The sequence below is a fragment of the Carlito syrichta genome, unplaced genomic scaffold (assembly GCF_000164805.1).
Source record: "Carlito syrichta isolate Samal-C Ts95f unplaced genomic scaffold, Tarsius_syrichta-2.0.1 Scaffold305265, whole genome shotgun sequence".
In the NCBI taxonomy this organism is placed as follows: domain Eukaryota; kingdom Metazoa; phylum Chordata; class Mammalia; order Primates; family Tarsiidae; genus Carlito; species Carlito syrichta.
The window spans coordinates 446,446-469,714 of NW_007249361.1; the positions used below are offsets into that span (position 1 = coordinate 446,446).

Sequence of the window (23,269 nt, forward strand, 5' to 3'; positions counted from 1 at the left end):
TCCAGAGCAGCAGGGCATTGGTAGTTGCCTCGCAATGTGTCACTAGAGACATACAGTTACCAGAGTTAAAAATGACAATCTCATGGCCCAGATAAGAAGTGGAGCTTTAAAAACAACCTGGTTTGCACAATGGAAACTACCATAGCAAGCAATCTATGCGGCACTTCATTGCCTAGTTACTCTTGTTACTGTTTGATTTTCAAGGAGTTTATTCCAGAGCATATTAATTTCAGGCAGATATTGAGTGGTTGCCTCATCAAAATTTTCCAGTAGGCCACATCTGTCTCTAGTCCACTTTGATCCTCTTTTCAGCACTCCACAAGTCTTGTCTGGTGCCTCCACTCAGCAGTGCCTGCAGGAAACCTTTCCTGAGGCCAGTGACATTGCCATGGGGCTTCAGGGCCTTCTTGTCTATAAGGCCACACTGTCTCACCACAGGAAATTCATCTCCAGGTCTCAGAGCTTTCTTTGGTGATTGCATGAATAACAAAAGGGTTAGCAGGTTTTGATGAACAGACACACATGTGCATGCGCACACACACGAGACTGCAAATCATGACTTGCAGAGAGGGGTGAGCATTATTGATAACTTTGAAAAATACCAGTGAGAATTGGGTGATTAGGCAGACTTTTTGTGGATGAAACACTCTAAAAGACTTGTTAAGAGGAACTCAACTCAATACTAAAAAAAGAAATAATCCCATTAAAAAGTAGGCAAGCCGGGCTCGGTGGCTCAGCCTGTAATCCCGCGCCTTTGGGAGGCTGAGGTGAGTGAATTGCCTGAGCCCGCGGGGTCGAGACCCGCCTGGGCAGCGAGACCTCATTTCTACAATAAATCAAAGAAAAATCAGCCGGGCATGGTAGTGCATGCCTGTAATTCTGGCTACTTTTAGGCTGAGGTGAAAGGATCACCAGAGCCCAGCAGGTCGAGGCTGCGGTGGCTGGGAGCAGCCACTGCACTCCAGTCTGAGTGACAGAGTGGGACTCCAACTCAAAAAATAAAAAAAAATGTAGGCAAAGACCTGAATAGACATTTCTCCAAAGAAGACACACAAATGACCAACAAGTATATGAAAAAATGCTCATTAGGAAAATGCAAATCAAAATCACAAGGAGATGTCACCTCACCCCAGTTGGAATGACTATTACTAAAAAGGCAGGAAACAACAGATGCTGGCAAAGAAGCAAAGAAGGATTCTCCTACACACATCAGTGGGAATGCAAACTGGGACAGCCACCGTGAAATACAGTTTATTGATTTCTCAAAATACTAAAACTGGAACTAGAAAACAAACATTCCAGCAATCTCGTTACTGGGTATTGATCTAAAGGAAAATAAGTAAACATATGAAGAGGGAACTTGTATCCTCGTGTTGATTGCAGCACTATTCACAATACCAAGATATGGAATCAATCTTGATAAAGATTTGTGGTATATGTGCACAAGGGAATATTATTAAACCATCAAAAAAGAATGAAGGCCAGGTACGGTGGCTCAAGCCTGTAATCCCAGCACTTTGAGAGGCCAAGGTGATAGGATTGTCTCAGCTTAGGGGTTCGAGACCAGCCTGGGCAACATGACAAGACCTCGTCTCTACAATAAATTAAAAAATTAGCCAGGCATGGTAGTGTTTGCCTGTAGTTCTGACTACTTGGAAGGCTGCGGTGAAAGGTTCTCCTGAGCCCAGCAGGTCGACGCTGGGGTGGCCGTGAGTGTGCCGCTGCACTCCAGCTTGGGCAACAGATTGAGACTACAATCCCCCCCCCAAATAATGAAATCCTGTCATTTGCAGTCATGAATGGATCTGGAAGTCAGTTATGCCAAGTAAAATGAGCCAGGCATGGAAAGACAAATACCACATTATCTTACTCATAAGTGGGAGCAAAAAAAACCCTGATTTCATGGGCATAGAAAGTGGATGATGGATCCCAGAGGCTGGGAAGGGTGTGTGTGAGGTGGGGAGGAATAAAGAAAGGCTGGTCCATGACACAAACATACAGCTAGGTAGAAGAAATCAGTTCTAATGTATGATAGCAGAGTAGGGTGACTCTACTTAGCAACTGTGTACTGTATATTTCATAGAAAGTCTATGACTTTAACTGATACTAACACAGAGAAATAATAAACACTCAAGGTGACGAATACTCCAAATACTCTGACTTGATCATTACACATTCTATGCATGTAGCAAACATTTGCATGTACCTGATAAATATGTGCAAATATTACATATCAATTTAAGAAAAAAGATAAAGGACTCTGATCACTGACATGGAGAGCATTCTAGATAAATTTTTAAATAAAAAAACTAAAGTACAGGAAAAAAAGGGTTAAGCTATTCTATTTTGCATAATTGTTTATCTTTTTTCACAGAAAAACCTAAAGTTTGTAAAATAGTTTTTCTGTATTTCATGCTTTTAGATATTATCTATTATAAGATGCATCTGGGTTTTACTTAAATCTAGACGTCATCTATATTTTGATGAATATGCAAAGGCATAACTTGAAAATATGCTGTTTTCATTCATTCTTCATTCATTGACACAATGACTATTGAATGCCTAGAGATAGAACTGTTCAGAACTGTTTTATTGGGGATTTTTTGATGTTGATAGTATTAAAACCTTAATTTATCTGATAAATAATAGTACTTTTATCTGTTTTCATCTTGAAGATTTTGGGGAGAATTAGAAGTTGTCGAAAATTTATTCATTTCAATAATTTTCTCAAAACTAGCTAGTTATGAAAGACAAAGCTTCCTGATTCTGTTACTAGAAAGTGAGAAGGTGGAGATGCAGAAACACTATTATTGCTTTTAGATTCTGAATGTTCATATCAAAAGTGTGAAGAAACCAGGGAAGTGAAGAGTTACAGCCTATCGTTTAATTTTCAAAAGTACACAGATTCATTGTATCATGTAACTGACCTCATTTCTAATTGTGTTAGAATATTCCCTCTCATACCTGTCAAACAATACTTCGCAATTTATGGAAGAGTCATTAATTTTCACAATAATCTTCAGAAGTCGTTCTAAAGATTCTCAAGTAATAAAACTGATTTTCTACTGGCTATGATGATTTAGTCAGCAGCTGGCTTGGCTGAACATGAAGATGGAATTAACATATCTCTACACCATCAACCTCACTCTTGGAACTACAGGCAGGTCAGAGTACGGAATCTCAGAATAGAGGCAGGTGATTCAAGCAAATAGCAGTAGCCAGGGACCATATATTTTTACAAAACTGAAAAAATTTTGAACAAATTCCAAGTTGCTAAACAATGGGCAAGAAAGGCCCTTATTTGAGTCAACTAGTGGAAACCAGAAAAAATGTCTGACAAATGTTCAAAGTACATTGTAATGACAGGGGTCAGTAGTACTGACAGTCACTTGGAAGCCCATATCAGATGATTCATGTTTACTCTATTGGAACCAAACAATGTTTTAAATTTGTTTCAGTAATTCTCATCAGCTGCCTTCCTTGTGTTGTGCAATTTGGGTGGTCTTTAAATGATTGTCAAGTCCTACCTTGAGGAGAGCTCTCACAAAGGACATGCAGTCCATATCATCATTTCTAGGCTAAGTCCCATGGAAATTCATAACTTAGAAATGAAAGTCACAGAGATGCAACTGCCCTTATAATACCAGGGCTGCGGCTATAAATATTTCATGAGCATCGCATGTCAGGGGCAGATCTCCATTTTCATGAGTTAGAATTTGTTCAGCTAAGGCTCCAGATTTTACTATTCATGATGCACAGCTTGCCCCGTAGAGCATTCCATACGGTACTTTTTTAATATTTATGTTTAATGAAGAAATTACTGTTCTGAATAGAGTCTAAGTCAAGTCAAAGATTTCTTGTTAAAAGTATTAAGTTTTGCTGAATAGAAATGACAACAATCAACAAAAGTTACCTTATTGCAGCTCTTAGCACAAAGACATATAACTTTTAGAGTGTAACAGGATGATGGATCAAGACACATTAAACCTAAGTAAAAAGGTTCCTTCTAAAGGTTATAACATTAGAAATCTCATCTTGAAGATTTGGAAAGGTTAAAATGCAAAGAGCAACTTCCTTACATATAAAAATTTTAATTACAAGTGATATGCTCGCATACTATTTCAATGTTCAAATATATGCCTATATTTTTATGGGTTTTCTTTTATTCAAAAAACATTTTAACTTGCTAAGATAATATTACCAAGTTCAATCATGTGTTGCTATTGCATATTTTAAGGTGATTTATCAAAGCACGTTATCAGTACCTGTCAGAATAAATTTTGCACTAAAGGTAATGAAAAAAAGCACTATTGTATGTGTTGAAATCAAAGACTGTTACTATGAGTAGAGCTAAGTTATTTCAATGGGAAGGATATCATTTGCCCTCTAAATGATACCTGCCCCATGAGAAAAGAAAAACTTGAAAAATCACAGGAAGCAGGCACAGGAAAACGTCTCTTCCCTGCCTTTAGCAAATGAGCATTTGATATTTTATTTCAGTTTTGTCATTTTGATCAATTCTTTCAAGTAGTGTGGAAAAATGCTACATAGAACTTGGTAACATTTGCGAAAGTAAGTGAAAGTTACTGATCAGCTCATGTATAATCCAAGGCCGAATTATTCCATATTCAAGTAAATAGCAGTAACCAAGGGACCACAGAGTAGAGATCACATTAGATTGATGATAAAGTCATGATAGAGTTTCTTCTGAATACATTTCAATAAGAGGAAGTCTTCTAATATGAAAACAATGGACTTTCAATTTAGTATCATTCACCTGGGAGTTTGTAGTTTAAATCTATCTCTATATCATTTATTTAAGTAAAATTTTGTATATACATATATATATATATACACACACATAAATACATACATATATGTATATATAAAATTTTGCTTAAACCAATTAGATTACTAGAAATTCTATAACGCTTCCTGTACTTGCCACCAAAAGTTGATTTTTTTTTCTGATGTGAATACATTTTAATTACCATTTTAAATAGTTCTAAGTTTGAGTGAGCTTGGCTCAGACATTAAGTCTTGAGGATAAGGATTTTTTTTTTTAATCAGAAATATTTTCCCATGCTGACTTCTATCCAAATCATTTCAAATAATAGATTGAAACTTTCCTCAAAAGTGAAACGAATTCACATGTGAGGCCCAAACTTTACCTGCACAATGACCATTTGTGTACCTAACTCTGAATTGTACCCTACATCTTTTTTTTTAAAAAAGTTGATGTTTCATTCCAGATGTTGTTTAACAGAAAATGAGAAACACTTTCATCCGTTTGCTTCTTTGTAATTTTATTTCCCAAAGGCTCCCTTGAGGAATTTAACCTTTATGTGATGAATTTGCAGTTCTCTTGAAGTGTGTTAACCTCAGTCCCCTAATGAGTCTAGGTGTAATACTGAGGAGAAATTTGAGAAATGTAGCGTGTAGCTCATTGTCAGGTTGGATTTGTCTGGCACGTCTCCAGCTTTGCTGTTGTTCTGGTACACATTTTGATCACAATTATTTAATTATGTTCTATATTTAACTGACCTATTTGAACAGGATCCAGAGCTGGTACGAAACATCTGTCGCTGGGTGAGGCAGGCTGTGCAGATTCCGTTTTTTGCCAAGTTGACCCCGAATGTCACTGATATTGTGAACATTGCAAGAGCTGCAAAGGAAGGTAAGAATGACTTGCATCAGTCATCCATTTTGTAAATATTGGCTTGAATTATGTAGCCATCCTGAAGTATGTCTGAACTCAAGCTAGTGAATGTACCACAAACTTTGATCTGGAAACACAAGATAATTTATAATTTTTCCTAATAAACACTTGCTTCATGCACAAAGAAGTTTGAGACAAATTCACAGTCACAGGGAACCTCTTCAAAATAAATGATCTTGTAGCAATTCAACATTTAAATCTTTAATGAAATATAAAAGAAAGAAGAAATACCAGCTTCCACAGTGTGAAATTTCTTATGAGCTCCCTTGATATTTGATAGGGCCTAACACACTGCCGTGAACACATGTTCAGTAAATATCTGTTGAATATATAATCATGTAGTTAATGCATGACTTTACAAATCACGTATGCTCGTGTTCCATCCCAGGGAAATTGTGCCCTAACTTGCAAAGATGTTGTAAATTACCTGGACAAATAACAATGAACACAAAACATTTGGCACCAAAAAGTTTATATAGTAACTGAGAAAATGAAGTTGTGGTAATTAAAACCTTATTTTAATGCCTAGAATTGAATCGCAATGGTAGGAGTTAAGCTAGTGAAGATATTTGAAGAGAGTAAAAGTTCTCAAGAGAAGGCAGAGTGTGCATTTTCCTGGGTTTGGGGGGTTTGAATGGGTTTGAACCGCTGTGACTTTAAGAACTTAGGGAGATTTCGCGACCCGCCTGGGCAGCAAGACCTCATCTCTATAATAAATCAAAAAATCAGCCAGGCATTGTAGCGCATGCCTCTAATTCCGGCTACTTGGAAGACTGAGGCAGAAGAATCGCCGGAGCCCAGCAGGTCGAGGCTGCAGTGGCCGGGAGCAGCCACTGCACTCCAGTCTGGGTGACAGAGTGAGACCCCAACTCAAAAAAAAAAAAAAGAACTTAGGGAGATGTTGATGTTTTTTGCAGGTGGTGCAGATGGTGTTACAGCCACTAACACTGTCTCGGGTCTGATGGGATTAAAATCAGATGGCACTCCCTGGCCAGCCGTGGGTATGGCGAAGCGGACCACGTATGGAGGCGTGTCTGGTAGGTATTGCCAACTCCCTGCACTGTGTGCTTCCTTGCAGGTTGCTAAAACATTAGAGGTTGTGTTGCAAGCAAGAGTTTCACATCTTGTGTGATTCCAAATTCTTATAGCTCATTGCTGGCCAGTATTCCTAATAGTTATGACACAGAACACATTGAATGTGAAGACTCAAGTGACTGTTAGCCCAAGACCCAGGTCGGGTCTTGTACAAATTATCTTTGCTCTCTTTTTTTTTTTTTTTGCCACTTTTTAGTAAGGGCTAATACCAGGGCTCTCCAAGAGAAAAATATAGGTCCTCGGATCATAATATCTTCTTCACAGTCTGGATGAACTTCCAATCTTCCTAGAATTTTAAAATAGACTTTCTTCAAAAACAGCTTGCACAACTGTCCCCAGTGCACGGTTCAAATGCTAAGTTAAGCTTCACAACAAGACAATCACAGAATTCCACACCTTCCCATGCTCTTGTTTGTTTTCAAATCCTTGTATTTAGAAGAGACGTTTTACTCCCAAGGTCCTAGTCACTGTCTTTGCCCTGTGCACTCTGTGGCTGTGACACAGTGAAATGAATCTTGCAAAGACGGTGTTGTGAGGTTTTTGACTGCACTGGTATAGGGATGAATCTCCTTGGTGATAGAGAAAGTGGTCAATGTACATGGCATGGCACTGCCCTGCCGTTCAAGAAAAACCTTGCTGGCTTAGACCAAAATGTGCCTTTGGATGAGACTGGACAGACACAAACTGAACTCCATCTGTGCTGAAGGGTTCTGATTTAAGAGTGTGAAGGGCATCCATGATGATCAACTACAGCAGCAGAAGGTCATAGGCTGCTCTGAATTGGCTGCTGTTTCCACAGCGTCAGGAGGGGACAGCAACGGGGAAGTCCCTGACCAGGCCCCAGACACAACTTGCTTTACCAGGAGCCACCAGACAGGACCTCGAATATTACTGTCATTCAGAGCAGCAGATACCGTGTTAGCGTGTGCCACTATGAGAGCCAAGAGACTCTGGCTTGGGTTGTCACATGAACAGTGTTTCCTGTCAGCCCATTTCAAATTTCCCAGTCTGCCATGTTGACAGCAAGAGAATAAAGCAGGTCACAGAGGGGGCTGAGCATTAAAAATTAATAAAAGGACTATTGCAGTAGTATTTTATGTAAGTAACACCATTCACGTTTTCTCATTTAAGCTGCAATTTCTGAATATTCTGCAATGCTATAACTCAGTCTAATAAAACTACAAAATTGCAGCATGGGAAAGCCCTTTGTGTCGCAGTCTTTAAGCACACGCACTGAAATTATAGCAGTACCCAAAAACAACCTCAGCCATACCTCAGGGCCTGTTAGCATCTCCTTAACACTCTATTTCTAAGATTTATGAATTCTTATATAAATATTTGCTTGGCCTATAAGCTTAGCAAATCCAGAATGGAACTTTCATGTTTAAACAACAAAAAATGTCTAATATTTTTAAGATCTTGTACCTCATTTCTGATAAGTTCTGTATTAAGTTTCTGCACATTACACAATCTGTTTTGAAAATAGCCTTTCTCTGTGTTGACAAAATTAATATGGTTTTTCTCCTTTAAAGCAATGCGGGCTTTTGTTTAAAGGTAATAGAATCTAAAAAGCAGTTTAAATAGGCAATGATAATATATTTTAGGACAAAAGCAAGTTCTGTATCAAAATACCTTCAGAATGAGTGATAGCAAAACCTAGCCTAGAAAATTGTGTTAAATAATAGTGGTTTCAAATTTGGGCAGAGTTTTATCAAATATGGCTGTCAGGACTTCAAATGTTGCTTCAATATTGAACATTACACAAAATATGCTAGATATTTGTACAAGATTAAAAAATTACCACAGCACAAGTGCTAATATCGTCTCAGGTGTTCTCTCAAAGCACCAGAATGTCTGCTTTCAGAAGAGCTGCATGAATCACAGATTTATTTTTTTTTAAGTGAAAACTAAATAGAGTTCAATCTTGGATAGCCAGCTGAAAATCAACACCCATTTTCCATTGGCAGGGAAGGATATTTTCCCCTTTCAATATATTCTCTAGCTGTTTATTCAATCTTTATTATTTTATTTCTCAGAATAAGATGTCTGCTGTTTGAAATGAAGGTTATGTTTTGTTTAAATGGGGAGATAGTGAGGCCCCTGGGTAGTCCCCCTGCTATCGAAAAATGGTCCCGTTCCAGCAATGTTCTTCTCATAAAGTGCATTAGATAATAAGGGACAGTGACTTGCATCAGAAAAATAAGACCTCAGCTAAGGAGTGTCAGTTGAATTATTTCAGATATAATTAGTCTGAATTCTAGAGCAATGCTTTTCAAACATTGGTTCCCAGCTCATGAGTGTACTATGAAATCTAGTTTAATGAGCTGTAATCAACATTTTAAAAAATGAAATAGAAGAAGAACTGTCAGAATGCTTTACACATAGATGGGATACGCATGGCTTAGTTAAACTTCTTTTTCAGTCATGCACATGTATATGTCATGAAGTAAACTGCACATTTTACTGTGGTTAACTTCCAAAAAGTATGAAAGCTACTGTTTTAGAGGGAGGCCTCTTTGTTAAATAAAATAAATTATTAGGCCTATGGAAAGATAGCTTCTACCTGCCACAGTTTAAAAGTTCTATCAAGAGAAGAGATGAGGTCTTCATTCCAGGTCTTATTCTCAACTTTGCTGTTTTAGAAATTGTATTTTTCTAATTCACTTGTAGGTGGTTAGAATCCTGGAGTGGGGGGAACTCAAACATATGAAACAAAACAAACACATAAGATAATTTATGAACCTTAATTTCAGTTATGAGGGAAGTATTGGTCCATTAAAGATTGAATTATAGATCGGATGATTTTGTTGTGAGAACGGTATCAAAGGAAGTCTTATCTGGTATTCATAAGGGATATTTTTATGAAACTAGCATAGCTGATGAAGCTATCTACCATATAGGCAGTCTGTCTAAATCATTGATTCTGAAGACCTCTCCACCTTTCTTTGGACAGTAGATATTTAATGCTAAGTTGCTGCCATCTAACTTTTTTTCTAGAATTCATGCAGAAAAATTTTGTTATATCAAACAGCAGTTAATTCATCTATTACCTTACAGTTGAGTGGATTATTGGTTTTGAGGGGGAGAAAAGATAGAAAAAATTATTTGACTTTTTAAAATTTGATTGAAAGAAACCCTAATCTTAGCAGTAACATAATTATAAACTCCATCCTTGAATGGATTAGTCATTATTTTCCTTAGTTTTAGTTTCTCTTTTTTTCTTGTTTTAGTTTCAAATTTTGACCTTTTTTCCCTGACTTCAGCCCCAAATAATGAGGGCATCTTAAGATAGCCCTAACGCAGTGATAACTATCACCTACATAAATGGTAATATCCAGCTGTGGTGTGACATTTTCACATGAAATCCTCCCTGTGGATAAGATGCCTTCAGAGATGGTTAAGAATCAGCCCAGCATGGCATACACTGAATATGTCTTTCTTGCGCCTGTCTTCACGAGGTTATCCTTTATTCATTTACAAGTGCATCGGGGGAAAGGGTAATCGAGCATCTTTCAATGGGGTAAATTCGTTTAAAGGAGTATTTGTCATCATTCCTTGTATTTTTAATGGTTTTTTATTAATGAGGGATTAATTTCATTGTCCTGTACATATTTTGCGTGCTGCACATACAAATGCACACACAGGGACGACAGCTGAAGGCACTTCAATTGAAGCAATGATTGATACTTTAGGCTCAACGTAATTTACTTTCTACAAGTTTGAAACATTAACTCATTTTCTTGAATTATTTTATTTGCCAAATTTGTTCTGCTTTTACCAATGAAAAGGAAATTTTTGTTTTCAAATTTTGGATGCTTGAAATTATCATTTATGTATCAGCTTACCCAGCTAAAACAATAGACCACTTTTTACTCAATATTAAGACTTATAAAATTTATTATTGATCTCTGAATTATTCATCAATGATGGCTTTCATGATTTGATCTTTATTTCAGCTCAAATTTACTACTCACATATAGGTTATTACCAAATCCAAGAAATGATTGTGTATTTCTCAACAAAATATAATAGCATTCCAATAACCACACAGTTGAGTAGATTATTGGATTTTGGGGGAGGAAAGAAAGAAGAAATTCTTTGAATTTTTGTATGTGATTGGGAAAAAAGACAATCACAGTAGTAACATAATTATAAACTTCATCCTTGAGTGAATTATTATCTTTCTTAGTTTTAGTTTCTCTTTTTTCTTGTTTTAGTTTCAAACTTGGACCTCTTTTCTGACTTCAGCCCCCAAATAATGAGGGCATCTTAAGATAGCCCCAACTCAGTGATGACTGTCTCACAGTCTTCAGGTAATTAATGAAAGATTTGAAAGCTACCTGTGTGAGATGCTGGACACTGAGCTCTGACTGAGCTCTTATGGTTGCAAGCCTCTTAAAGGGGTTTTCATTGTAAAACCAACACTGGAAAAACTAATAATAGACGGTACAAGTTACAAATTTTGCTAGCAATTTGTAAGACTGTGCTGTTGTAGGGTTAGAAGTGAGTACAAAGTGTACAGTTTGGAAAACTTACACAAATGTGGATCAATAGAATAGCTTAAAAGGGGATTTTAAGCATTGACTGCATATGGCAGGTTGTGTGTGTGCCTAAGCCAGCTACTTAGGCATGAATTTCAGAACCACACGGTCGGTCCCTTAGCAGCTGACACTCTGGGTGCAACTGTAGTGCAAATCCGATATAACTCACGTCAATTATAAACTTATTTTGCTGTATTTATTAGTGAATATTTGCATAATATTGGAAACTCAGAAGTTTTAGTTACATTTTCCTTTAAATAACTATTTTCACACATGTCAGTAACTGAAGATTTTGGCAGGATTGCTTGAAATTCTTACATTATACATTATAGTTCTATCATAAAATACAATGTTGGTATTTTTTATTGGGAAGTAGTTTTTAATGGGTTAGGTTTTTTTATGTGTCAATCACATGATTACTGATGCATAAAATGCTTTTAGAAAAACACGCCTACTATCTGTCATAAAATTTAACTATCTATTGTTACCATCTTGATCAATAAGAGCTTGGGTTTTAACATTAAGATGTCTAAAATAACCTGATAGATAAAGATATAATTTAAATGAATAAAAAAGTAGTGATAATTCATGCCAAAAAGAACACTTTAAAGGAGAGCCTTCCATTTTACACTCACTCTCCTCTTTCCTTTTGTGTGTGTGTACCAGAAAAAATGCAAAAGTCTGGTCTGTTATTTACATATGTAAAAGCATTCTTAGCCTATCACAAGTCTAACTGTTTAAAAACCTTGTTCTACAAATATATATATGCTATATTTGCAGAACAATCAAAAGTAGACATATCATATAAATATGCCAGATTACTGTTTTCATTATAAATTTATCACTTTGGTTGAGCAAAGCTCACCATTAGAAATGTTCCCATTTAAGCAGTACTCTTGTGAATACATCCATGTGCAGACTGACAAGGAACCCTCCTTTCGTCCCATCACCTTTTCTGGAGCCTACGCTTCTCACTGTCTAGCCACCGTGGGGCTGGGCAGGAGATCAGAGCCCTAATAATAGATTTTTGACAGTGAGCTCGCCTGCTACCTGCCCTACACAAATCCTCACTGTTCATGTTGCTTCATGGCAACAAAGCAGACAGAGGGAAAATGCCAAGTGCTGAGTTTGAGGTACAGCCTTGCCTTGGCTTGACATTTTAGCTGAAGAGCAGTTTATGAGATGCATAATTTTTCATCTGGGACTCCGTGGCCATATTCATAACGCTCACAGCACATCAACGGGCTGGAGCAAGGGCAGAGGTCCGAAGCATAGATCACAGTTCGCATCCTTTCCTCAGGTATTTTACTGTAACTGTTGTCCTGCAGATAAATGATAGCATCAAATAGTACTTATGAGTCAACACATTCATAGGTACCTGAATATCACACAGATATTTCCCTTTTGTTCAAAATTAGGAAAATAAATTAATGTCTGTACCAGTTCCTGAGAAAACATTTGATAGACTTTGTAAACCAAAGGATTCTGACAAGCATATTAAGAAAAACTTACCTTTGCAGCAGTGGTAATGAATTATTAAATTTCTTTCCTCTGTGTGTGTTTTTTCATAAAGAATGATTTCAAGCTTGAAATTAATCAAAAAATGTTCTATTATGAAAGTAAAACTGGAGTATTGTGTCACTGTTTGAGCTTGAATTTAAATATTCACAGATTCATGCATATCTACTGTACTAAAAAATCAGTGTAGGTCCACGTCAGTGGCTGTTTAATTTAGAACTACACATCTCTGTAAGCTTCAGAAACAGTTCACCATGTCACAGTCTCATACAGAACAATGGTACAGTACATTGGATTAATTAAGGAAGGCTTGCAGAGAACTGAGTTCTCAGTATGTCAAGATTTCAGTTTTATGTTAAATATTTTCTAAAGGCCAGACCCTTAAATCTCAGGGGCTGTACCGAGCAGTGAGCTGTGAATTTAACCATAGGCTAACTGCTAATGATAAGGAAAAGAGTGCTAGTTGAGGCAGCTGTAATACAGTCATTGGATCAGACCATCAATCACTCGGCTCCCCAAGGAGTAGGGGGAGAAACCAAACAGCGAAGAGGGAAATGAGGAAAGGAGGGCATGACCGGAATGAGATTCCTCCCCATCTTTATCCACTCGTTGTCTTAAATCCCTAGGCAGCAGGCCAAATGCCCCGGCACCACTCGGACGGGAAGGCCAACACATTTATTCCTCACATCTAGGGGAGTATCGAAATGTCATTGCCGCTCAGTAGTTGAATATCTTGAAGCCTGCTGGAAGCAAATGTCTGATTGTGTAAGGAAAAATTAGATGAACCCTTCTTTTTTGGATTTCTGGTTTATATTTATGAGTCTTTTGTGTGTTTGGATTCACTTGTGTTAGGAAAGGGAAATATGCTTATTAGGCTTCTAAACGACAGCCGATGTTTGTTTATGGAAGTTTTGTGGGTGAGGGGTGAAAGTCCAGTAGATCCGGGGTGCTCAAACCTCAGGAGGGTCTGGGGATCACAGGTTGCGGAATCTTTCCCAGAGCTTCTGACATGTGTCTGCGAGGGCCTGAGGTGTGCACTGCTGGAGAGTCCCAGGTGATGTTTTTGCAGCACGTTTGGGAGCCACAATTTGAGAACTGTTGATAAAGAACTATTGATGTCATCAAGCATTTTGGTTTTAATATCTTATTTCCAAAATAACGTCAAAGGCCTTAATCGGTGGCAAAATTAGAGAACTTAGTATCCAGTAAATAAATGCAGAATCTTTGCCCCAGTTAAGTATCTGAAACAAATTGTCGTAAATTGGATCTTAGAAAAAGTCATAAAACACAGTATTTGAGGTCTCAGAATAGAAAATAACATGCCACTCCATTTAAAATTAAATGTTGAGTGCAAACCATTTTTATTCAAAGAGAATTTATTCTGAGTGCCACTGAAGACAATTTATGGATATCAATAGTCCCTTGAAAAGGAAACAGGTGTAAGAGTCAGACAAGGGTAAAATTAAGCTCACAATTGTGAAATATTATGTTTTTCTTTTTAACTTTGGGCAGACACTAACATGTTGAATAATAACAGTTCTCTCCCAGGACAAATGCTTATATGTAAATTTATCTTGTTCTTTTCTCAAACCCTTAAAATGCAGGAGACAACAGTGTGGGTAACCTCCTGCCCTTCTCTCTGAATTTACTTCTTTCCTATCATCCCATTCAATGGAATTATTTTATCAGTGGAAGGGAGGAGATAACCAATGTCATGAGGATATTGTGTTTCCATGTGGTGTCCCTGTGAATAGTTACACTGTGCACTGAGAGTCTTCCAAAGTCATGTTTATAGTCTCTTCATGATACACTTCATCAACTCTGAAGCTACTTGCAACTTTTTTCTGGATAGAAAGATGTCCTGGTGAGCTGCCCCTACAATTTGGCACCAGATGAATCCCCTGGTAGAAGACTATTCCTCCAGTTCCAAGAGGTCCTTCGGTGCAGGACATGGTAAACCTTTGAGACACGCTTGCAGTGTCTGTCGCTCACTGGTGGAGACTGCCAACATGACGCAGGAGTGGTGGTGTTAGGATCAAGGTGGAGGCAGGGTACCAGGTCAGGCCAGCTCAGCCTCACCGGCTGTGCTGTTGGAGAGTCCAACACTTTGACGCAGATGCACAAACAGGTGTTGGGTCGGAAAGTGTACTAAAGATTTTACATACATCATTTCAGTGGTCGTTACATTTTTATGCTCATAAATATCCCGCAATTAAAAAATTATATACTCTTTACCCATGTTAAACTGACCTTAGGACTTTAGCCATATGTTTAAAGAGCTATCAAAAGACATACTCTCCCATATTTTGCAAATATTAATTTTTTTTTTTTTTTGAGTTGGAATCTCACTCCATCGTCCAGGCTGGAGTGCAGTGGCATACTCATGGCCACCCCAGCGTCATCCTACTGGGCTCCGGCAATCCTTCTGCCTCAGTCTTCCAAGTAACCGGAACTACAGGCACACTCTACCACGCCTGGCTATTTTTTGTTAATTGTAAAGACAAGGTCTCATCAAGTTGCCTAGGCTGGTCTCAAACCCACAGGTTCAGGCAATTCACTTGCCTTGGCCTCCCAAAGTGCTGGGATTACAGTCTGACCCACGAAGCCCCACCACAACTATTAATTCTTAAGATGCTGTTGTTCCATCATTCTTTTAAATAAACAGTAGAGTGTGAATAGCACCCTTGTGCTATTTTATATGTACTAGCCATTAAAAATACATACACATGCTCTAAATAATGGTGTGAAGTTTTATTTTTTTAATATTATTTACAAACTAACACAGTGTGAAGTTTTACATCTTTTTTTCTCCTTGAACTCATAATTTTGGTCAGTTTCTCCATTGGGACCATTTGAAGGACTTAGAGTCACAGCCATCCCCTGAATACCAGGTCCACTATGCTTGAGCAACTTGTAAGGATCATCCTATGGAATTACTCTTTAACAAATTATATGTCTATAAATGGACATTTACATTTTAAAAAACCTGGATTAAGTCTCAAATGATACATTTTTTCTACTGTGTTATTATAATTTATAATAATTAAATTATAATTATATATTATATAAATATTATAATTTATGATAATTAAAATATCATAAATATGATAATTATTCAACATAAAAATAGATTTTATTGAAAATGCATTTATTAATGAGAAAAATATGGCTTATTAAGCAATTTGATTATGTATCTATTGAGGCATATAATTCTTAAAAAATAGAGTACAGCATCAGTTCTCTTCATTTATTTTTTTAGATGTAAACACTGAAAATTCTTGCTTAAGTCAGTAAAGGAAACTAGAAGGGGCCCCATAATAGTCATTTCACTCAAATCTTTGAACACTTCTGACATTATGAGCCAAAAATTACTTAGTGATCTTCACCAAAAGTTATTTGACAAATTGATGTGTTTCTCTTTCAATTTCATTGAAATCAGGGGCTTGGAAGATACCTGGTTTGCAAAACTTGGTTACCCAGTCATCAAAATCAATCCCTGACTTAAAACCAGTGTCAGCATTTTGAATTATCATTTTGTTTGGTACCCCAGATTTTTCCACTCTATGGCAGTCTGTTGCTGTAATTTTTGAGATGATTGAGAAAGATGCTTCTTTGTCCTAAGGTGAAGGAATGGCACAGTGGTTGAGACAGATGCACCAGTGTGGTGTCTTTGCTGCTCCTTTGCAGGCGTATGCAATGTAAGGAATAACACACCTGGAAACTGGGGATCTGGAGACAAGTCCTGTAAAGTCAGTTTGCTCGTGGGATACAGACTTCCCTGCAGAGAGTTCTCTGCAACTTTGGTAATATAGATAGATATTTCTGTGAGAAGAACTCCAGCTTATTTCACTTAATCTTCACACAACTATATGGTGACTAAGCAGTGGCTTGGTTTTTCTTTTTTTTTAACCTTTCAAATGCTCATCTATGAAATTTTAAGACTATTCTGTATTCTATAACAGCATACAATGTTCTTATTTTAGATGTGAACATCAAAGAAAACTATGAAACAAATTGTGAAACAAATTGTGATAAAACAAATTGTGCCTGATGGTGAAAAGAACCAAAGTCCCATAAACTTAACTGTGTCTCTTAAAGTAGCACTTGCAACTTTAAAGAAATTTCTACTGCTGGATTTACAAATCTCAATATTTTAGTTAATGTGTGCCATTGTTGATATTTGAAAATCTGTGTGGACAGACTTTTGTGTTGCTCACCGAATCGGCCCACAATTTCACATCCTCATCCTTGGGTCCTCAGATGGTGCTCAGTCACTCTGTGGATGTCAGTTTTGAGGCCTCTTTTCCTTCCTTCTTTCTTTCTTTCTTTCTTTCTTTCTTTCTTTCTTTCTTTCTTTCTTTCTTTCTTTCTTTCTTTCTTTCTTTCTTTCTCTTTTTCTTTCTTTCTTTCTTTCTTTCCTTCCTTCCTTCAAGATGTGGGGTACAATTCAGGATTAGACTGACAAGTGGTCATCGAGTAGTTGGATCTCCCTTTTTTCCCACTTTGCCTGGTTTGAGATCAGATACCCTTATTGATGTTGTGCCCCCGACAGTATCCCACTACTATCAATCCCTTTCTTACAGTGTAGTAAATGTCTACAGTCCGCTTATGAGTGAAGCATTGAGGCCTTTGAGCAATATGGTCTCCGTGTGACTAGTGCTTTATGAACACTTCATGTGCATTCTTACTTAGATAACCCTATGAGATGGATCTCATTGGGACCATTTGAAGGACTTAGAGACACAGCCATCCCCTGAATACCAGGTCCACTAGCAAAGGGAAAGAAGGCTGGCTAGAAGCTAAAACCTCACCTGCACGCAATTTACTTATGTAGCAAATCCTCACATGGACCCCACAACTCTAAAATGAATATATTTTTTAAAAATAATATTGACTTAGAGACTCAAGGCCAGTTGGTTAAGCAACTTGCCCGGTTGTTTACATAACCAGGATATGTCATAGTCTGGGTTCAAACTCAGATCTGTCTCCCAAATGAACTGCTAAGCACTTTTATCAGTGTCTTACCCAATATCTGCTGTGGTAAGTCTCTGTCTAAATATAATATACTCATTAAGTTCTAATAGGCTACAGGTGTCATTTACTAATCTAGCATCTATCTGAATAGTCTGTGACCCTTGTTCATACTATGGTCCTGTATCACTGACTTCACTAAGTGTATTGGAAAAGTGAGTCAACTAAGTGAATTAGGGAAAAATACTCAGTATATTTCAAAGAACAGAAATGAGAAGCAGCATTCAAGCATCTTCCCTGAAGTGTAAGCATGCAGGATTGAAAAGAAGCTGCCATCTATATAGAAATAAAAACTTTATTTCCTACTTGGATAAACTGGACACTCGGTCCAACTATATGCTGAGAACAGCTTTGGACGTCCTTCTTGATTTCTTCTTTGCGATCCTCAGTCGGTTACAAATATGTGTGTTCCTGCAACTGTCTCACCTCCTGTTTGAACAGATCCATCTTCTGTCCCAGAAGCAGCATCTCTTTTGTAATTTCAGCTGAGCTTGCAAAAAGCACTAGTAAGTAATTCATTGATGCCGCCTTTTCACGGGGTGGGGCAAAGAGAAGGGCATTGTGAAGGTGGTTAAATGGACAAAGTTGAGACCAAAAAGTCTCTGCTAAGCCCTTTCTGAACATGAAAAAGGAGCTCACACCATTTCTCGCTTCCCCTGGTTTACACATACAAAAAAGAGAGATAAAATATAAATAAAATAAACATGAAGGTTAAACTCTCTTAGCACATATTGGGCATGACGTAGTATGAAAAAATTTAATTAGTATGAATTAATATGAAAAGAAGTGATAGATCAGAAGCCAGGAGTCCAAAGAATGTCCTTAAATTGCTCTCAGTTCATTTGGTTGATGATTGACTTGTGTGGATTATAAGCTTTTTTATTTTTTATTTTTTAAGTCAGTGTCTACTTTGTCACCCAGGCTGGAGTACAGTGGCATAATCACAGCTCACAGCCATTGCAGCCTCGACCTCCCAGGCTCAGGCAATCCTTCCCCTACAAGCTCCCAAGTAGCTGGAACTGCAGGTGCTCACCACCATGCCTGGTTGGCTTAATTTTCTGTAGAGATGAAGTCTTGCTATTTGCCTAGGTTGCTTTTGAATTCCTGGGCTCAAGTGATCGTCCCACCTCAGCCTCCCAAATTGCTGGGATTACAGGTGTGAGCTACTGCACCCGACCAGGATTATAAGTTTCTTAAAAGCAGGAGCCATTGTGTCCTTTTCATGATCTTCTCCAAATTCCAGGAAGGTTGCAGCAACATATTAGACATGCAAGAAGCCCCATTTGATTCTTGATATTCAGTTGTGTACAACTCAGAAGGATGTGGTGACCAGACTGCCTTTTCATCTTGACCAGTTAGCTTGAGTTTGTTGGTGAGCTTTTGGAAACTTAGTAAGAAATTCTAATAGAATACATGCCATCTTACTGTGTGCCAGTTGACAAGAGCTTGTCCCATATTATGTCATTTAATCAGTTCAACAAACTGATCAAGTAGGCACAACTAGTGGCCTGTTTTATTGAAAAATAAACTGAGGCACAGAGAGGTCAAGTAAATTCTTGGATATCACATGGCCGGTATCCAGGTGCTCTGGAATCCATGCTGTCTGATTTGACATTGTACACTTCACCACTGTGTTGAAGTGACCTCCTCTCCCTGTACATTTTGTTTTCATTTATTCTATTATACTTTTGTAATGTTCTTAACATATTCTACTGTGAAAATATAGTTACTTTTATATTTATTTAACAAACATTTTAACTGAAAATCTATAAATATAGCACTAAAATTAATCACTGTTTTTTAAAAAAATTCACAGTAATGATGGGACACAATTATGCTATGAGTGGTCTAGTAAACCTCTTGGTATTCCTGTTAACCTCTGTGCATCATGCGTCTCTAATATTAGTATACTGAGAAATAACACCAAGGAACACATGTACTTTTCAAGACAGACATCAAAGTTTTAATGGATCAAATTATTTGTGTTGGATTTTTATTTACTAGTTACAAACATTTGGTCTGTCACTTCAGTTTAGTTCAATATTAAAATGGAAGTATAAATTTCTCCATTAAATAGTTTTAAATGAAAACATAATCAAAGTGAACTGGGCCAACAATAATGCTTTAAGTAGTTGAAATATATTTTTTGCCTAAGTCCTACCAGCTCCCTGAATCCCAGCAAGTTTATACTAGATGAGGACATGGTGATTTTTTTGTATAAATGTGTGTGTGTGTGTGTGTGTGTGTGTGTGTGTGTGTGTGTGTGTATGCACTCTCATGCGCATGCGTGTGGTCTGTCTATCTGAGCATTTGTTCCTTGTACATTATTCAGAATCGTTTCCAAAGAGCTTTCTTTAGTTTCCTCATTTTTCTAAAGGCTCATAATATAGCAGGGATCACTGAAGTCTTTTGAGTGATAATAGTCACCCGAGGAGCTTTTCAGATATACTGATTTTTAGGTCCAAAGAGCATCTAATTCAGTAGATCTGAGGGGAGGCCAGGAATATATATTTTCAAAAAGCATTTTAAAAGATTCTGACACCTGTGACCTCCAGTCCCTACTGACAGGGGGGAAAGAGAAAAACAAAACCAAATGTGGAATGTGCAACCATTATAAGGTGTAGTAATTTCGTATAATAAAAATGTGAGATACTTGTTTTAGGGAGAGTAAAATGAAACAATATATCATTGGGAGGTAAATTTAGCCAATGATCACTCTAATTCTAGTAATTCAAATATAGGAATTCAGGTTTTAAATGTGCAGACATTCAAGTGGACCCTCCAAAATTCTCAATAAAATATATATGGCATAGAGGATGGCAGACATTTAAAGAAAGAATGAAATGGTGATCTCGCCAGTTGTCAGAATCATCACAACATTTTCACAGATATTCTTGGGTGAGCTTTACTGATGGGTATTAAACTTGGGTGGTTGGAAGCCCTTCCTCACTAACCCTCAATCCTAGTTCATAACCGGGTGCTTTGAGAATGTGTGTATGACTGTAAGCATCAAAAGAGCTGTCATAGGAATACTCTCCATAAACGGCCCAGCATTTGTTTTCCATGTTTGTGTTTTCCTAAGCTAGGAGATAAAAACAGAGAAATTAAGCACTTAGTGCATTTATGCCTACTTTAAGGCAAGCAGGATTGCTACTGGTCCAGTGTGTAGGATAGACTCCAGACACTCCTCATTTCTTTCTGAACAAGAGTCACTGGAGGAAACGCTGTTGTTTATGGGCTCAAGCCAAGATCTCCAAGTAGTATCTGAGACCCCACAAGTTCTGGCACACTTAACTATGGATTATGTTGTCACAAATACCCTGCCTGCCTAGAACATGAGAGATCAAGGCCAGGAGGAAGAGGTGGAGCTCTCTACCTTCAGTCCACAGAGCTGGAGTCTGTGGATTCTGGCAACTGTGTTGAGCTGTGAGCATCAATGGATATCTCTTCCTAGTCCTGAAGAAGGGAGTTGCCCTACCAAGCCAGACAGGAAGGCAGAGACAGTGCACACGGGGTTGAGAAGAGAAGATATAGAAATAGATTGGGAAATGAGTGGTAGATGGAAAGACAGTGAAGAGACAAAAATACAGCAGCATAAATAAAATATACATAACGGTTGTGATGGGGCAGAATTGAGATCACGGAAAGTAGATGTGTTGTGAAAGATGGCCTTAGGGATTTTTCCAAGCAATGTGGGGAAATAAGACAGAGAATCAGTCAAGAAAGAGAAGGTGACACAGAGGCAACCACAATGAAGTCACGAAGAAGGTGGCAGCATGGGGGTAGGGCAGCAAAAGAATTAAAGAAAAAACAGTGATGTAAGTATTTACTGAGCCTGCGTCACACACTGGTTACTGTTCCAAGCTCAGGTCCTGGGTTTTAACATATTTAATAGGCATCTTCCATATATTAACCCATAATGAAAGATATACATTGTAACTTTTCTGAAAAATAATAATAGTTTTTCACACTTCTGCATGTTCGAAAAATAATAATTTTAAAAAGATTATAGATAGACTCTACTGATTACTGGGAAAAACTAATAAAGAAACTTTTACCATGGCACATTCTAGAAAATATTTTTAATTGCAAGAATAAACAGACACTTAGATTACCCACAGATACAGTATCACAACACTAAATGGCAGAAGAAAACAGAGTGGTTCATATTTCTCGAAGAAGAGATAATCACACTTCCCGATTGATACTGATCACATGTCAATTCAGGGGAACAAGTTTCAGATATGCAATGACTCAGAGGATCTGTAATTATTGTTTTCAAGCTATGGTTTCTGGCCCAGATGCATCAAACCACCTGGGACCTTATTAGAAACTCAAAGTTTTAGGGCCAACCCCAGAACTGCTGAATCAGAAACACTAGGGTTGCATCCTGCAGTCTGTTTTAACAAGTCCTCCAGCTAATTCCAATGGACATTCGAGTACAAGAGTCACTAAATCAGTGAATTCAAGAATTAAAAGTTCATTGTACAAATATTCATTTTTAAAAAGTTAATCATAGGTTGACCCCTAAATAGAAATTGAGTTTTAAAACTGAATTCTTGTATTAAAAGTAGTTCTGAAAAAGATACCACAAATGTAAATAAAATGTTTAAAGAAAAGAACTTTTATCTAGATCCTCAGTTTATGTTAACAAAAAGCAATTAATGAGAAATAACAAAGATAGGTAGTGGGGATTCAAGTGTGCAAGATTTTTTTACCCTAAATAAAAGATTTGTTTAAAAATGTCATTCTTGATTAAATAATTTTAAAAATGCACATTAAAACAAGCTTTTGAAAAGCTTAAGGGCCAGGCATAGTGGTTCAAGTCTGTAATCCCAACATTTTGGGAGACAGAGGCGAGAGGATTGCCTGAGCCCATGGGTTCAAGAACAGCCTGGGCAACATGGCGAGACCTCATCTCTACAATAAATCAAAAAAATTAGCTGGGCATGGCAGCACGTGCCTGTATTTCTGGCTACTTGGAAGACTGAAATGGAAGGATCACCTGAGCCCAGCAGATCAAGGCTGAGGTGGCCATGAGTGTGCCACAGCACTCTAGCCTGGACATTGGATTGAGACTCCAACTCAAAGGAAAAAAACAAAAAGCTTAAGGATAGCTACTATTTGAAAGAGTGAAAATGTAAAAGAGGACCCACACTCTATAATTTACTTACTTAACATTTCTAATTATGTCACTGTTCTATTTCCTGTTACTAGAACAGTGATTGGCACGGAGTAGGTGCTCAGTAAACATTGTTGAATGAATGAAGTGGCTCAAATTGAGGCCTGACGTGAGTAATGATGGCTTTGTAGTACAATTTGAAGATATTTGTAAAAAGTCATGGTAAGCAACATAGTAGTCAAA

At 37.5% G+C, this 23,269-nt stretch overlaps 1 protein-coding gene and 1 long non-coding RNA gene across 2 annotated transcripts in view; one reads left to right on the forward strand and one right to left on the reverse strand.

Moving 5' to 3' along the window:
* The window catches only part of LOC103263796 (dihydropyrimidine dehydrogenase [NADP(+)]), a 405,431-nt gene extending 399,786 nt beyond the window's left edge, over positions 1-5,645 (forward strand). Inside the window, 2 exon segments of the mRNA XM_021714144.1 lie at positions 5,557-5,611; positions 5,614-5,645. Coding sequence (XP_021569819.1) covers positions 5,557-5,611; positions 5,614-5,645 — 87 coding nt within the window.
* Positions 3,067-23,269, reverse strand: part of LOC110595929 — a 35,298-nt gene continuing 15,095 nt past the window's right edge. The window contains exons 2-3 of the long non-coding RNA XR_002482165.1: positions 5,545-5,665; positions 3,067-3,099 (exon numbers count right to left, since the gene is read on the reverse strand). This is a non-coding gene — a long non-coding RNA (uncharacterized LOC110595929). The remainder of the gene's footprint in view (positions 3,100-5,544; positions 5,666-23,269) is intronic.